Source organism: Pelophylax lessonae (assembly GCF_965119305.1).
Source record: "Pelophylax lessonae genome assembly, chromosome: 1".
NCBI classification, from domain to species: domain Eukaryota; kingdom Metazoa; phylum Chordata; class Amphibia; order Anura; family Ranidae; genus Pelophylax; species Pelophylax lessonae.
The window spans coordinates 540,707,191-540,724,747 of record NC_138768.1 but is presented as its reverse complement, the minus strand read 5'-3'; the positions used below and the strand labels follow the sequence as shown (position 1 = coordinate 540,724,747).

The 17,557-nt window shown below is 44.5% G+C and overlaps 1 protein-coding gene across 2 annotated transcripts in view; it reads right to left on the bottom strand.

The window, feature by feature from the left end:
* Nucleotides 1-17,557, bottom strand: part of SLC20A2 (solute carrier family 20 member 2) — a 102,875-nt gene that overhangs the window by 43,908 nt on the left and 41,410 nt on the right. For both annotated transcript variants that reach the window (XM_082275110.1, XM_082275111.1), the window contains exons 3-4: nucleotides 8,637-8,722; nucleotides 6,776-6,872 (exon numbers count right to left, since the gene is read on the bottom strand). In XM_082275110.1, the coding sequence (XP_082131236.1) occupies nucleotides 6,776-6,872; nucleotides 8,637-8,722 (183 nt within the window). The remainder of the gene's footprint in view (nucleotides 1-6,775; nucleotides 6,873-8,636; nucleotides 8,723-17,557) is intronic.

Sequence of the window (17,557 nt, the reverse complement as noted above, 5' to 3'; positions counted from 1 at the left end):
CTAGTGTGGTTGTGTACGTGTGATATACATACACTTTTTTGGGATCATATTTTCTATTCCGCTATTTAATCAAAAACCTTTGGGGATCAGTTAAATTGGGGGATAGTCTGTGTTGGTACGTGTGAGAGAGATCCACCTTTCCAAGTTGTTGGGGTTCATCTCATACTTCTGAAGGTTTGAGGGTGCTGCCTGTTCCATACTCCCCCTACTCCTAGCCTTTTAGGGGTACAAACAATAGTAATTGGGGCCTAGTGTGGTTGTGTACGTGTGATATACATACACTTTTTTGGGATCATATTTTCTATTCCGCTATTTAATCAAAAACCTTTGGGGATCAGTTAAATTGGGGGATAGTCTGTGTTGGTACGTGTGAGAGAGATCCACCTTTCCAAGTTGTTGGGGTTCATCTCATACTTCTGAAGGTTTGAGGGTGCTGCCTGTTCCATACTCCCCCTACTCCTAGCCTTTTAGGGGTACAAACAATAGTAATTGGGGCCTAGTGTGGTTGTGTACGTGTGATATACATACACTTTTTTGGGATCATATTTTCTATTCCGCTATTTAATCAAAAACCTCTGGGGATCAGTTAAATTGGGGGATAGTCTGTGTTGGTACGTGTGAGAGAGATCCACCTTTCCAAGTTGTTGGGGTTCATCTCATACTTCTGAAGGTTTGAGGGTGCTGCCTGTTCCATACTCCCCCTACTCCTAGCCTTTTAGGGGTACAAACAATAGTAATTGGGGCCTAGTGTGGTTGTGTACGTGTGATATACATACACTTTTTTGGGATCATATTTTCTATTCCGCTATTTAATCAAAAACCTTTGGGGATCAGTTAAATTGGGGGATAGTCTGTGTTGGTACGTGTGAGAGAGATCCACCTTTCCAAGTTGTTGGGGTTCATCTCATACTTCTGAAGGTTTGAGGGTGCTGCCTGTTCCATACTCCCCCTACTCCTAGCCTTTTAGGGGTACAAACAATAGTAATTGGGGCCTAGTGTGGTTGTGTACGTGTGATATACATACACTTTTTTGGGATCATATTTTCTATTCCGCTATTTAATCAAAAACCTTTGGGGATCAGTTAAATTGGGGGATAGTCTGTGTTGGTACGTGTGAGAGAGATCCACCTTTCCAAGTTGTTGGGGTTCATCTCATACTTCTGAAGGTTTGAGGGTGCTGCCTGTTCCATACTCCCCCTACTCCTAGCCTTTTAGGGGTACAAACAATAGTAATTGGGGCCTAGTGTGGTTGTGTACGTGTGATATACATACACTTTTTTGGGATCATATTTTCTATTCCGCTATTTAATCAAAAACCTCTGGGGATCAGTTAAATTGGGGGATAGTCTGTGTTGGTACGTGTGAGAGAGATCCACCTTTCCAAGTTGTTGGGGTTCATCTCATACTTCTGAAGGTTTGAGGGTGCTGCCTGTTCCATACTCCCCCTACTCCTAGCCTTTTAGGGGTACAAACAATAGTAATTGGGGCCTAGTGTGGTTGTGTACGTGTGATATACATACACTTTTTTGGGATCATATTTTCTATTCCGCTATTTAATCAAAAACCTTTGGGGATCAGTTAAATTGGGGGATAGTCTGTGTTGGTACGTGTGAGAGAGATCCACCTTTCCAAGTTGTTGGGGTTCATCTCATACTTCTGAAGGTTTGAGGGTGCTGCCTGTTCCATACTCCCCCTACTCCTAGCCTTTTAGGGGTACAAACAATAGTAATTGGGGCCTAGTGTGGTTGTGTACGTGTGATATACATACACTTTTTTGGGATCATATTTTCTATTCCGCTATTTAATCAAAAACCTCTGGGGATCAGTTAAATTGGGGGATAGTCTGTGTTGGTACGTGTGAGAGAGATCCACCTTTCCAAGTTGTTGGGGTTCATCTCATACTTCTGAAGGTTTGAGGGTGCTGCCTGTTCCATACCCCCCCTACTCCTCATCTAGCCTTTTAGGGGTACAAACAATAGTAATTGGGGCCTAGTGTGGTTGTGTACGTGCGAGATACATACACTTTTTTTGATCATATTTCCTATTCCGCTATTCAATAAAAACCTTTGAGTATCAATTGAATTGCGGGATAGTCTGTGTCGGTACGTGTGAGAGAGATCCACCTTTCCAAGTTGTTGGGGTTCATCTCATACTTCTGAAGGTTTGAGGGTGCTGCCTGTTCCATACCCCCCCTACTCCTCATCTAGCCTTTTAGGGGTACAAACAATAGTAATTGGGGCCTAGTGTGGTTGTGTACGTGCGAGATACATACACTTTTTTTGATCATATTTCCTATTCCGCTATTCAATAAAAACCTTTGAGGATCAATTGAATTGCGGGATAGTCTGTGTCGGTACGTGTGAGAGAGATCCACCTTTCCAAGTTGTTGGGGTTCATCTCATACTTCTGAAGGTTTGAGGGTGCTGCCTGTTCCATACCCCCCCTACTCCTCATCTAGCCTTTTAGGGGTACAAACAATAGTAATTGGGGCCTAGTGTGGTTGTGTACGTGCGAGATACATACACTTTTTTTGATCATATTTCCTATTCCGCTATTCAATAAAAACCTTTGAGGATCAATTGAATTGCGGGATAGTCTGTGTCGGTACGTGTGAGAGAGATCCACCTTTCCAAGTTGTTGGGGTTCATCTCATACTTCTGAAGGTTTGAGGGTGCTGCCTGTTCCATACCCCCCCTACTCCTCATCTAGCCTTTTAGGGGTACAAACAATAGTAATTGGGGCCTAGTGTGGTTGTGTACGTGCGAGATACATACACTTTTTTTGATCATATTTCCTATTCCGCTATTCAATAAAAACCTTTGAGGATCAATTGAATTGCGGGATAGTCTGTGTCGGTACGTGTGAGAGAGATCCACCTTTCCAAGTTGTTGGGGTTCATCTCATACTTCTGAAGGTTTGAGGGTGCTGCCTGTTCCATACCCCCCCTACTCCTCATCTAGCCTTTTAGGGGTACAAACAATAGTAATTGGGGCCTAGTGTGGTTGTGTACGTGCGAGATACATACACTTTTTTTGATCATATTTCCTATTCCGCTATTCAATAAAAACCTTTGAGGATCAATTGAATTGCGGGATAGTCTGTGTCGGTACGTGTGAGAGAGATCCACCTTTCCAAGTTGTTGGGGTTCATCTCATACTTCTGAAGGTTTGAGGGTGCTGCCTGTTCCATACCCCCCCTACTCCTCATCTAGCCTTTTAGGGGTACAAACAATAGTAATTGGGGCCTAGTGTGGTTGTGTACGTGCGAGATACATACACTTTTTTTGATCATATTTCCTATTCCGCTATTCAATAAAAACCTTTGAGGATCAATTGAATTGCGGGATAGTCTGTGTCGGTACGTGTGAGAGAGATCCACCTTTCCAAGTTGTTGGGGTTCATCTCATACTTCTGAAGGTTTGAGGGTGCTGCCTGTTCCATACCCCCCCTACTCCTCATCTAGCCTTTTAGGGGTACAAACAATAGTAATTGGGGCCTAGTGTGGTTGTGTACGTGCGAGATACATACACTTTTTTTGATCATATTTCCTATTCCGCTATTCAATAAAAACCTTTGAGGATCAATTGAATTGCGGGATAGTCTGTGTCGGTACGTGTGAGAGAAATCCACCTTTCCAAGTTGTTGGGGTTCATCTCATACTTCTGAAGGTTTGAGGGTGCTGCCTGTTCCATACCCCCCCTACTCCTCATCTAGCCTTTTAGGGGTACAAACAATAGTAATTGGGGCCTAGTGTGGTTGTGTACGTGCGAGATACATACACTTTTTTTGATCATATTTCCTATTCCGCTATTCAATAAAAACCTTTGAGGATCAATTGAATTGCGGGATAGTCTGTGTCGGTACGTGTGAGAGAGATCCACCTTTCCAAGTTGTTGGGGTTCATCTCATACTTCTGAAGGTTTGAGGGTGCTGCCTGTTCCATACCCCCCCTACTCCTCATCTAGCCTTTTAGGGGTACAAACAATAGTAATTGGGGCCTAGTGTGGTTGTGTACGTGCGAGATACATACACTTTTTTTGATCATATTTCCTATTCCGCTATTCAATAAAAACCTTTGAGGATCAATTGAATTGCGGGATAGTCTGTGTCGGTACGTGTGAGAGAGATCCACCTTTCCAAGTTGTTGGGGTTCATCTCATACTTCTGAAGGTTTGAGGGTGCTGCCTGTTCCATACTCCCCCTACTCCTCATCTAGCCTTTTAGGGGTACAAACAATAGTAATTGGGGCCTAGTGTGGTTGTGTACGTGTGATATACATACACTTTTTTTGGATCATATTTTCTATTCCGCTATTTAATTTAACTGGGCCTCCATGCGAGACCTGTGTGCCTTGTTGCGCTGTTTTGAGTACTCCACCAACATGGCCAGTGGCAATGACGCCGTTCTCAGCTTAACTATCCCACTTCTATGCCTCCTTGAAAAAACAATTCGGGCGATGATGGAAGAGGATGTGGCACAGGATGAGGAGGAGGAGGAGGATGAAGAGGTAACATTTCCAAGGCTTTCAGGGCAGTCATTCGCAAGGGGCTCCGAGGGTGGGTTCCTGCACACGCAAACGCCAGGGACGCAATTGTCCAGCAGGGGCACAGTTCTGGAGGATGAGGAGGATGAGGAGGAGGAGGAGCTGGAGGAGGAGATGGAACCATGTTCACAGCAGGGTGGCACCCAGGCCAGCTCATGGCCATCACTGGTGCGTGGCTGGGGGGATACAGAGGACACGGACCATACACCTCCCACAGAGGACAGCCTTTCGTTGCCTCTGGGCAGCCTGGCACACATGAGCGATTACATGCTGCAGTGTCTCCACAACGACCGCCGAGTTGCCCACATTCTAACTTGTGCTGATTACTGGGTGGCCACGCTGCTGGATCCCCGTTACAAGGACAACGTACCGTCCTTAATTCACTCACTGGAGCGCGATCGCAAGATGCGCGAGTACAAGCGCACGCTGGTAGACGCCATGCTGCTGGCATTCCCATCTGACAGCGGGGCCACAGTGGAAGCACAAGGCAGAGGAGGAGGAGGAGGAGGTCGCCAACGCAACCAGGGCACCGCCAGCACCTCAGAAGGCAGGGTTAGCATGGCCGAAATGTGGAAAAGCTTTGTCAGCACGCCACAACAAACAGCAGCACCAGCAGCTCAGATGGAACGTCTTAGCAGGAGGCAGCATTTTACCAACATGGTGGAGCAGTATGTGTGCACACGCCTACATGTAGTGAATGACGGGTCTGCCCCCTTCAACTTCTGGGTCTCCAAATTGGGCACATGGCCTGAGCTTGCCCTTTACGCCTTGGAGGTGCTGGCGTGCCCTGCAGCCAGTGTATTATCTGAACGGGTATTTAGCACGGCTGGGGGCGTTATAACAGACAAGCGCAGCCGCCTGTCCAGAGACAATGTGGACAAGCTCACGTTCATTAAAATGAACCAGGCATGGATCCCACTGGACTTTTCCGTACCTTATGCAGAATAGCAATGGATACCGACCTTACCCACCCATTGTTCCATTTTTGCTCTCACTCTTTTGGGGTGTACCCTCATTTAAAATTTGTGAAAAGAAGCAGTGTTGGCTACCTCGTCCTCCTCCTCAGGGCCAGATTAATGTAGGGGCTATTGGAGCTGCAGCTCCAGGCCCCTACCTTTTATATAGGCCCCGGGTTGGCCATATTCACTGTTACCGCTCTTCTGTCACTTGTAAACACAGAAGTCTGGCTTCTATGCTCGCTTCCCCAGGCAGCACCCTCAGAACCTCCCCACACAGCGTGAAGGCCGGACAAGGAGGGACAGTTGGCGATGCATGGATGTGTTTATGGGCTTCAGAGACAGCATCCCATGTTGAATTAGGCATGCATGGCTGCACCCTTCCTCCTCTGGGTGCATGGCAAGGCACGGCCCTAAGGCCCTTCAAAATCCTCAGCACCAAGCCCATGATGCTGTTAATCCGGCCCTGGTCCTCCTCCACCGCCGCTTCCACCTACACCGCCCATAGGTGTGCGCAGCCTATTGCATTAAGGTGTGCACCCCAAAGTTGAAATACACATGCATGTGTTTGCCAGCAGGGAGAGTAATGTATCGGGGCCATGTACCTGTAGGCAAGGAGAAATAGAGCAGAGCAGGTCCCAGGGAGATCTTTCCCATCTCCTCACTGGCAATGCTATGTGCCCTAGGTGATTAGGGTGTGCCCAGGCACACCCAGCACACCCTGTGCGCACGCCTATGTCACCGCCACATCCACCACCACCTTAACCTCCCTCCTACTCCATATGGGCCTCGTCCTTCAGAGATGAAGAAGAACAATGTTTTATTTTTCTGGTTTTTTTTGTTGTTTTAAGTTATTTCCCTATCCACATTTGTTTGCAGAGCACTTGCCATGCTCTTAATTACGTTTTGCTGCCATTTGCAGCACTCTAGCCCTTTCCTTTGGTGTTTTAGAGCCATTTTAGTGCCTTAAAGTTCGGGTCCCCATTGACTTCAATGGGGTTCGGTGTCCGGGAAAAGTTCGGTAAAAGTCCGGGACACGGACCCGGACTTTTTTTTAAAGTTCGGCCGAACCCGTCGAACACGGACATCTAGGTGTCCGCTCAACCCTAGTTATTACAAAAGACTACAGTGGCTACAGATTAAAAAGGTACATTTTAATAACATTAAAATTACCATATGGCTTGCAATTGTATATGCTAGATTATCTTTTTTTAATTACTATAATTCTTTACAAAAGTGGAGTTACCCTTTTAAGTCTTTAAAATGAAACTACTTACATGGTGCCCCTGTATATAAAATAGAAAATGCATTAATTCCTATTGTAGCAGCATAAAATACTGGGAGTGCTCGCAGCCCATTAGGCACTGGATCCTCCTGAAATAAAAAAAACAAAACAAAGATCCCGTCATAGAAGTTAGAACCAAGATCTATAGCTATGACAAGTTAAATCAATGGAAAGAGCTTAAAATATGTTACATGGGTTCTAAAACAGGTCTCTTATTGCACAGGTTTAACAAACAAACTGGTTCTAACCTGTTACTACAAGTAGCACAATTTCATCTGTTAACCTCTCTGGCGGTATGATTATGTCAGGAATTATGTACCAAAAGCGGTACAATTTTTTGCATGGAAATTTGGCGTTATGCATTATAGGCCTACAATTCTTAGTAATTACTGACTTAAACCTGACAAAAACAAGAAGACTCTAGTAGACATCCCGGATGTGATAAATTTGAAACACAAACGCATGAATTATAACCTAATCAATAATATAATTTTATTTTATAATATAAATATATATATATATATATATATATATATATTTATTATAGTATATAATAAAATTATATTATTGATTAGATTATAATTCATGCGTATATATATATATATATATATATATATATATATATATATATATATATATATATATTCTGACAAACTCCAAGCATTGATTATGCAGCAATAGGCTGCCATCAGTCAGGATGTGGCCCAGATGTTGATTGACAGCATGCCAGGGCAGGTTGCAGAGGTCTTAAAAAACGAAGGGTCAACACTGCAAATATTGACTTTTAATAAACCTAATGTAACTGTCAAAAATAATTTGACACTTATGAAATGCTTGTAATTATACTTCAGTATACCATACTAACATCTGATAAAAAAAAAAAGATTTATAAACACTGAAGCAGCAGAGTTTGTAAAAATTAAAATTTATAACATTTTCAAAAAACTTGTGGGACTTTGCATGGGAAAGAGAGAAAACTAAGTGCAGTTGCACTTAATTAAGCGCTGCAGCACATATCTTAAAGAGGAAGTAAACCCTCCTCTGACACTTTTACCTATAGCTAAGCCTATGATAAGGCTTACCTATTAGGTACTGTAAATATCTCCTAAACATGTACCGTTTAGGAGATATTTACCTTACATGCAGCCAGTGACGTCACTGGCGCATGCGCTCTGAAGGAACGGCCACTGGTATCCTTCCTTCAGAGACCCGTGCCGTGACCGTCGGCTCCCGTGCGCATGCACGGGAGTGACGTAATCGCGGGTCTGGCCAATCAGATGGCCGGATGCCGCTATCCCGGAAGACGGGCGACTGAACATGTCGCCCGTCATACAGGTAAGCGGGCAGCACAGCGGGGGGCTCGTTCTAAGGTAAGTATTTCATAATGAGCTAGTATGCAATGCATACTAGCTCATTATGTGTTTCTCTTTCAGGTTGGAAAAAAAAAAACATTTTTTTAATGAGTTTACAACCTCTTTAAGGTTCCATTTTAATTGTATCAGCAGATATTTACCCTCAAAGCAATCATCCCTTCTATCCACCCCTCCTCTACACAAATAGTTTTTTTTTTTTTTTTTTTAGGCTGTAGGTTTCTCTCCATTCAAGAAGGAAAAAAACAAAAAAACAGGCCAGCTGCATATTGACTAATTACTGTAATAAACAATGAGAGGCTATCCTAATGTTCAGGTGATGAGAAACCAGGCTTCCCAGTTCCCCTTGCACAGCTTATAAAGCCTTGCGTTAGGCAGCAAATAATACAACACTAACTGCAGTGCAACTTAAAAGAATCCACTTACACTTAGCTATACAAATGAATATGTTAAACAAGTGTAAGAATATTAAATGTGATTTACCTTATTCAAGATGAAATACTTAATCAACAAAAAGAGAGCACCAGACATCAGGCCGGATAGCAGGGGTGAAATGAACCAGGAAGCAACTGCAAGGGAGATTCAAGAGTAAAATACTTAGAAAAAAATATATACATTCCATATGCTCAAAATGAAAAACACTGCACAATATAATTTTGTCACCAACTAACACCATGCATTCAACCTAGCATGCACAATTATCAGTCCACTGTACAAAGTGACCCAGTGTTTCTTTGGTGTGGGTACAACAAACATTCCTTGATTGCATGCCATATTATGTAATGGGCCATGTTACAGTCCAAGCTCTACTCTTTGACAAATAACTGAAATTTGGCTGTGATGCTCAAAAGGCAAAAATGAATCTAGAGATTGGCATCAGGTATATTCAAGCAATGCTTATCTTACTAATGATAAATGACAATAAAAGCCTAATATTCCAAATTACAGCAACACGAGACAATTTAAATTTTCTTGTGCTATCCTAACACTCACACTTTTTAGTTATAAAGCCAATAGGGAAAAAAAAAAAAAAAAAAAAAAAGGAAACATTACAAGCATCATTTTTAGATCTATCCTTTCATTTCAATGGGGGGAAAAAAATAAGGGGGGGGGAATAAGGGGGAAAAAAAATAAGGGGGGAAAAACCCTTAGTACAAAACTAGTGCTCATATTTCAACCCAGTCTTGGCAAACAACGCTCTTCTCTCTTTAGAGTTTGGGATACAGATAATGGTGGATATTTAACATCCCTGCTTTCGGGGGCGTAGCCAACTGCCGGAATGAATGGATGCTCTGTGAACGAGCTCCTCTCTGCCACGTGCTGTCGGGCACCTATACAGCGACGATTTCTTCCCCCAGCCGCTCAGACAGCAAAGCCAATACAGCACGAGGCTCCCAGACTCAGAACGGCTCCAGCCCAGGCTTCAGGCGGGATACAGGGGAACGATCGCTCCCACCATCCTCCACATCCAGCCCCACTAAATGTAAATCACGTAGGAACTCTCCACCTGCGTCTGACCTGGAGGTAAGCCAGCTTGATTCTTCTTTAGAAGACACTAGACAGCAGGACTCCATTTCAGACTACCTCACTAGCAATTCCCCTGTCATAGACACTACTTTTAAGGATATGCTAATATCCCCGAGATCTACACTGCATGCAGATTTTATGCAACTGACAACAGTTCAAATCAGAAGTAACGGCTGTCACAGAAAGAGTCTTACATATAGTCTAAAATGTCAGAATTCGCATCTACCTTTAACAATCTTGTGGACACACATAACGACAGGGAAGATGAAATTCAATGGATGAAGTCCAAAATGGGGGATTTGGGGAGGACAGATCCCGCAGGAACAACATTAAAATCCGTGGGATTCCTGAATCGGTTAAACCCCCAGATTTGAAGGATTATTTCACAGACATTCTTACGGAAGCCCTGCCTGATGCTCCTTTGGAGGATTGAATTATAGATCATATACACAGGCTACCAAGACCCAAACATATCCCTTTGCACTTACCTAGGGATACGATAGTGAGAATCCATTTGTTTCACAAGAAAGAAAAGATCGTGATGACTACTAGGAACAGGGATAATCTTCCTTCAAAAAATGACAGATCCTGTAGTTTTGCTGACTTGTCAGCTTTTACTATGCAACGCAGAAGAGAGTTAGCCACCATCACAAAATCCCTAAATAATCACATTACGCTCAGGTGGCTATATCCTGCTAAGATCCTTGTAACAAAGAATGGATCTACTCACACAATCAATACCATGAAAGAAGGCCTTTGCCTGTTGAGAACATGGTGGATAATTAACGAACACCCGGCGGAGCGTGGGGCCTCCCTGCATTCACCTGGGCATGCGCAAGATGACTCAGATACTGAAGTGGGTTGAATCCGGAGATCTTCTTTAAATACAGATGAGACTATGTCCTGACAGCCCGGACGGACGCCACATTGATTTTCTTTCTTGACCCCACAGATTTAGACCCCACAGATTTAGCAGTGATATTCTAGCACAGATGTCAAGCGGAATCGCCTTTTTTTTTATAATTCTTAATTTCTTTATGTTTTTCCTGCTCCCTCTCAGATTTTGGAGCATTGTTATTTACATTCTGTTGAGTTTTATTACAGCTCTATACACCAACGAATGGTTACCGATGAGTCCAGCGGATACACAATGCGAGTGACCTCGAAATCATCCATCTCTGCCAATCGTCTAGGACCAAGTAACAAAACGCATACACTTACTGTGACACTCCAGCTTCTCCCTATTTAAACCACAGCACACCTACACTTATCCCTGTCTCAATGGCATTCCGGATATCATCTATGAACGTAAAAGGACTGAATAGCCCCTTTAAGAAGCAATCTGCCTGGAAAGAGGTAGAGCGCCTGGGATGCGATGTGGCCTGCTTCCAAGAGACCCACTTTGCGTCCAACAACCCATCTGTCTTTAAACATAGGAACTTCTCTCACATATTCTGTGCTAATCGTCCATCCAAAAAGAAAGGCGTAGCTATTGCCATTAAAAACTCTGACAATTCGTACAGTTGGATCTCTATCTGGGTGAGGCTGACAGATTCATTATCTTGATCTATGAAATTGGAGGAAACAAATATAATACTCTAGTGAACTTGTATTATCCCAATGTTAAACAAATATCCTGCTTGCAGAAAATCTGGAGAAAAGTGACATCACTGCGCCAGGGTCATGTCATCCTGTGTGGAGACTTCAATGCAGTGCCCAACATGGACTTGGACCTGTCTATTGACCCCAATAAACAACGGCGCAGAGTGACATTGGCAAATTTTATGGCATCCGTGGACCTCTGACATCTGGCGATGCCAACATTCCTCCGAAAAGGGACTATATCTTTTTTTCGCATGTTCATCACAATTATTCTCGTATAGATTTATTTTTGGTGGATAAGTTCTTATTGCAAAAGATTTCAGATTCAGAGGTACTCTATATTACCTGGTCGGAACATGCTCCGGTGTCCATCAGTGTGGGGGGGGACTGGCTGCACTACCAGGGTGAACAGATGACAAAATGATGTCCATATGTCACTCCCGGAAAACCAAAAATGTATCTTGTCAACTCTAAAAGTTCTTTGGTATAAATGCGCCCTCGGCCAGCAACCCCTTCACGCTATGGAACACACATAAATTGTATGCCAGAGGTATTTTAATTCAGTTAGCAGCAAAAGTTAGGAAACTACGAGCGAAGCGGCTCAACAAACTGTTGTCTCTAATCAAACGTCTGGAAGACGATAACAAACATATCACTCGGTCTATATGCAAGCAATTTTTTCTTGCCAGACAGGATTTAAGGGCCCTTTTAGTATCACAACAAGAATGTCGTATCAGCTCACTAAAAGCTCAATGGTACCGGTTTGGCAATAAGGCAGGAAAAGCTTTAGCATCCCAACTTAGAAACAAAGTCATTACACAAAAAATCCCTTATATACTCCTTCGGGTTGCAAATCTTATTACCAGTTTTAGGATGAAGATAGCAGACGCTTTTAGCGAATATTATGAAACATTATTGAATTTGAAGAACGACTCTACCATCCATCAACCATCAGACACGGCTATGTCTGAGTTTCTTTCCTCGGTGAACCTATCCACACTCTCCCAAACTGATTTGGACTAACTAAACCTGCCGATATCGGAACTCAATAGAGCTATCAAAGGTTGGCCTATCAAAGCATCAGGCCCAGATGGATGCTCATCTGAAAACTATAATTTAAGGAGGCACTCTCTCCGTATCTTCTGCAGGTTTTCAACGCTGCAATGATCGGTGCTCGATTTCCTCCGGAGATGCTTACGGCCACAATAATCGCCCTTTCCAAACCAGGCTAAACTCCAAATGCCCCACAAAACTTCCGACCAATTTCATTACTTAATGTTGATGTCAAACTATATGCTACAATTCTGGCCAACCGCCTAGCAAAACGGTTACCCAACTTAGTAAACTCAGATCAGGTGGGATTCATTTCAGGAAGATAGGCCATGGACGCAACCAGGAGGATGATCAATCGGATTCACTTGTCTGAACAATCAAAAGGTACCTTCTCTGTTTCTTACATTAGACGCAGAGAAGGCCTTTAAAAGGGTCCACTGGGGTTATCAAATTTAAGTGCTAGAAACATTTGGTTTGACAGGCCAGATCCAAAATGCAATACTCACCTTATACTCTTCCCCATCAGCTTTTGTGTAAACAGAAGGCATGTTCTCAAAAAAATTACAGATAACAAACGGGACTAGACAGGGTTGCCCCCTGTCCTCTCTTATTTTTGCCGTTGTAATGGAACTGTTAGCTGAAGCAATGAGATCCCACCCTCGCATAAAAGGCATTTCTTCCCACGGCGTCCAACATACTAGATCACTTTTCGCAGATGATGTTATAATTAAACTTTCTGGCCCAGTAAACTCCCAAACAGCGGCCCATAAACTTTTTCCTTCAGAAAAGCAAATTACTATAAAGTAAACACAATCAAATCCAATATTTTGGGCGTAGCTATTAACCAACGTTTAAAAAACCATCTGCAAAATAGTTTGCCCTATCCCTGGTCGTCAGGGTCAGTAGATATATCTAGGTATCAAACTGACCTCCCCTCTGTCCAAACTACTTCAATCTTACTTCACCCCTCTTGTATCCCACATATAGCAAGAGATGAATAGACTTCACAAATATTACCTTTCCTGGTCAGGTCGTATAGTGGCATATAAAATGTTTGTTACCAAAGTTACTCAATTTGTTCAGAGCAATACCTATCCAGCTACCCACTTCTTTAATCTCATACAGAAGCAATGGTTTCACTTTATCTGAAAAGAAAGCAAGATTATCTGTCCAGATGCAGGCTAAAAATAAAATATGCGGGGGGCATGGGAATCCCGATTTTAAAAGACTACCACACAGTAGCGATTCTAGACCAACTTAGATGCTGGTTTCGATGGCCCCATGCTAAACCGTGGAGCCAACTGGAATTTGCATGGATGCATAATAGATCACCTCAATCTCTTCTCCTGGCTTCAGAGCTGGTTACGGTAGGCAAAGTAGCCACCCCACCATTCGGGCAGCTCTACAGGAGTGGGGTTGTGTGAAACTGGTGTGGGGGGGGGGGGGTAATACAAACATGGCCCATTCCATCCCCATTTCTTTGGAAACTCTTAAATGGGTAATACCCAATATATCCACAGCTTCTTGGGAGGGGAGAGGTCTCTTATACCTTAAGGATCTATACGATCACAACAAAAAATTGCCATTCAGTACCCTAGCTGACAAATACAACATTCCGTGTATAGATATTCTACTATACAATCAAATTATTTCCTTCTGCAAAAGGTGTAAAAGTAACCCACGTAAATGTGGATAAAGAAATTTAGAATTTCTGGCACTCTACCAAGACAAAGGGCATCTCACTAATATACACCAAAATCAACCCTAAAAAGTCATTTTTCAAAACATCCCCCCTACTTAAATGGGACATGGAACTGGCAAAACATTCTCTGATCTCCAATGGTAGAAAGCGATCCATGATAACTACCGCTTCACTAGATGCTCCAATTACTGGGAGCTCTCAACATTTTACTCCATACATACTTGCGAAATTTTCATCTGATCATTCAAATCTTTGCTGGAGGAGTTGCGGACGTGTGGGCACTTTATCCCATATGGTTTGGGACTGCCTGCACCTGCGCAGCTTCTGGGCGGAAATATTTAAACAAATTTCAAGACTCACTGGAATATTGGCCAAGCCGAACATCAAACAGGCTATCCTTAGTATTAAGCTCTTCATTCCCATCAGGTACTAGATCGGTAGCCACCCAGATAATCTATGCGGCTAGATCAGCAACAATGCAAAAATGTAAGACAAACGAAATATCGAGAGTATACGTGAAATCCTAAGACACATTAACATTATAGCAGAGTATGAGAAAATTATAGCTTATAGAGATGGTACAGTATCTAAATATGAACGTGAGTGGTATCTATGGAGGTCGCGTCAAACTTCTGCTGGTATCCGTTGAGCTTCTTAGCCAATAAGGTTTAACTCCCTCAAAAGAGGACCACGTCCTCTAAACAGCAGCCTTCAAAACATTGCGGCCAAACGAAGCATCCGCAGATGCCAACACATCCACCTTATAGAACTTTGTGAAAGTGTGCACGGACAACCAAGTGGTTGCCTTGCAAACCTGCGCACTGACGACTGATGACGGAAGGCCCAAGAGGCACTGAGCGCCCGAGTAGAGTGTGCCTTGACAGGGAAAGGAGGAACCTGACCCTTGATGGAATAGGCCTGAATCACTGTCTGTCTGATCCATCTGGTAATGGTTGCAGAGGAAGCAGACAACCCTTTCCGAGGCCCATCCGTAAGCACAAATTGTGAGGCTGATTTTCGTAAAAGAGACTCTGCATCTGCCAGGTACACCCTAAATCGCCCAGACCACATCCAAGGTATGCAAAGCAATTTCCTTCAGATGTTTTGGCCTGGGACACAGGGAAGGCAACACAATGTCTTCATTCAAATGAAAATCAGAGACAACCTGAGGAAGGAACAACGGACAAGAGCGAAGAACCACCTTATCAAGAACCACCAAGTAAGGTGAACGACAGGGTAACGCCACCAATTCCGACACCCTGCATGCAGGGTGAAAGGCCCCCAAAAAGGCCACATTCTGGGACAGCGTAAGCAGGGTAATCTCGTGAAGATTCTCAAAAGGAGGATTCTGTGGGACTAAGAGCACCAAATTGAGGTCCCAAGGTGGCAACAGACACTGCACTGGAGGGGTCAAGTGCCTAACTCCCTAAAGAAAAGTACACATTAAGGAGTATGTGGCCAGGGGCCATTGAAAGAACACTTGATAGTACTCAAAGCCAGTTTATGCTCAAGCCCCCCCCCCCCCCCCACCCCCATTGAAGGAAGGAAAAGATCTGAGCCACCGAAAAATTAGCACACCAAGCAAAATATATGTCTTCCACGTACGGTGGTAGATCTTCCTAGAAGTAGATTTACTAGCTTTTAACAGCTTTTGAATCACAGAGCTTCCAAGGAACGTCGGTGACCAGTTGCACCAGGTCAGCGTACCAAACCCGGCGAGGCCAGTCCAGGGCCACTAAGATGACTGGAATCCCTTCTGCCTCGATCCTGCGTAGAAGTCTTGGCAGAAGCTTGAGAGGAGGGAAGGCCTAAATCGGACGATACTGACCCCACGGTGCTACCAGCGCATCTGTGGTGTCCACCAGAGGATCCCGAGATCGAGCCACAAACCTCTGCACCTTTGTTGAGCCAGGACGCCAACAGATCCACCTCGGGGATGCCCCACCGGAGACAAAACTGATGAACCGGATGAAGGGACCACTCCCCTTGGTCCAACGCCTGCCGACTGAGGTAATTCGCCTGCCAGATGTCCCACCCAGGGAATGTGTACGGTGGAGGGGGCTGGAACGAACTGTTCTGCTCACCTTAGAATGCCGGCTACCTCTAGAGCTGCCAAGACACTTCTTATGCCTCCCTGGTGACTGAAATAAGCCACAGCCGTGGCATTGTCCGATTGAATGCGCACTGGACATACCTGAAGACGATCCGGCCAATGTTCCAGGCACGATCTGATCGCTCAGAGTACCAAGATATTGATCGGTATTCTGGACTCTTCGAGTGTCCAGACAACCTGAGCAGAATGGTTGCCGAGGACGCCTTCCCAGCCGGACAGGCTGGCATCCGTGGTGACCACTGTCCAATACAAGGGGATAAAGGATTTGACCAGCTGAAGCACGAAGCCACTATATCAGGGACTCTTATTCCCCGGCTCAGTCGGATCGGATTATCCAGAAACTGCGGATTCTTGTCCCATTCGGCTAAAATCTCCCTTGCAGGGACCTCGCATGGAACTGGTCAAATGGAACCACCTCGAAAAGTAGTCCCCATGAGGTTCAGCACCCCTATAAAAGTCGGGAGGGATTACCATCTGCAGTTTCTGGAGTTTTTCCAGAGAAAGGAGCACTCTGGCTAAGGCAGAGACCAGAGTAAGAGCCAGATAGTCCAGCTTTGTGAATCCAGCAAGCTTTGTGAATCCAGCAAAACACCCTCAAGCTCGTATGGGGATTTCCAGGTTTTCCACCAGAGCAGTAGGAGACTCTGCTCGCAGAAGGAGGTCGTCCAAGTAGCCCAGTACCGCAATCCCCTATTGGCGTAACAATGCTAGCACCCGGGCAAACACTTTTGTGAAGACCCGAGGAGCAGAGGCAAAACCAAAGGGTAACACCACAAACTGATAATGCATCTCTCCCAAGCCAAAGCGGAGGAAGCGCTGGAGACCGACACATATTGGAATGAGAAGGTAAGCGTCCTTGATATAGACGGAGGCAAGAGAAATCACTCTGATGCAGGGAAGTCACCATTGTGCGAACAGACTCCATTCGGAACTTCTGCACCTGCACAAAGCAGTTCAGCGCCTTGATGTCCAGAATTGGATGCACCTTGCCTTCCTTCCTTCCTGGGGACTGTAAACAGGTTTGTGTAATACCCTTGAAAACATTTCGAAGTTAGTACCGAGACCATCACCCTTTAAAAGTAAAAGGTCTTACACCGCCCTAAAAAGAGCCTGTAAGCGTACCGGGGACAGTCGCACGTTGGAAGGAAGAACCTTACCGGAGGGTAAGAAAGACTCGATCTTGTAACTGGACCGAATGACCACGTGGACCCACTTGTCTTGTACCAGAGGAGTCCACGGGTTCAGGAAAAAGCTAAGACGACCCCCCTTCCCACTCCTGATACAGGTGAGGGCGTACTTTCATGCTGAAGGGGCCTTGTTCACGGGTAAGGAGAAGTCCGCTCTTGACTTGCCAGACCAAGTTCGCATGGATCCTCCAGAGGAGGCCCTGAAGGGCACCAATCCCTT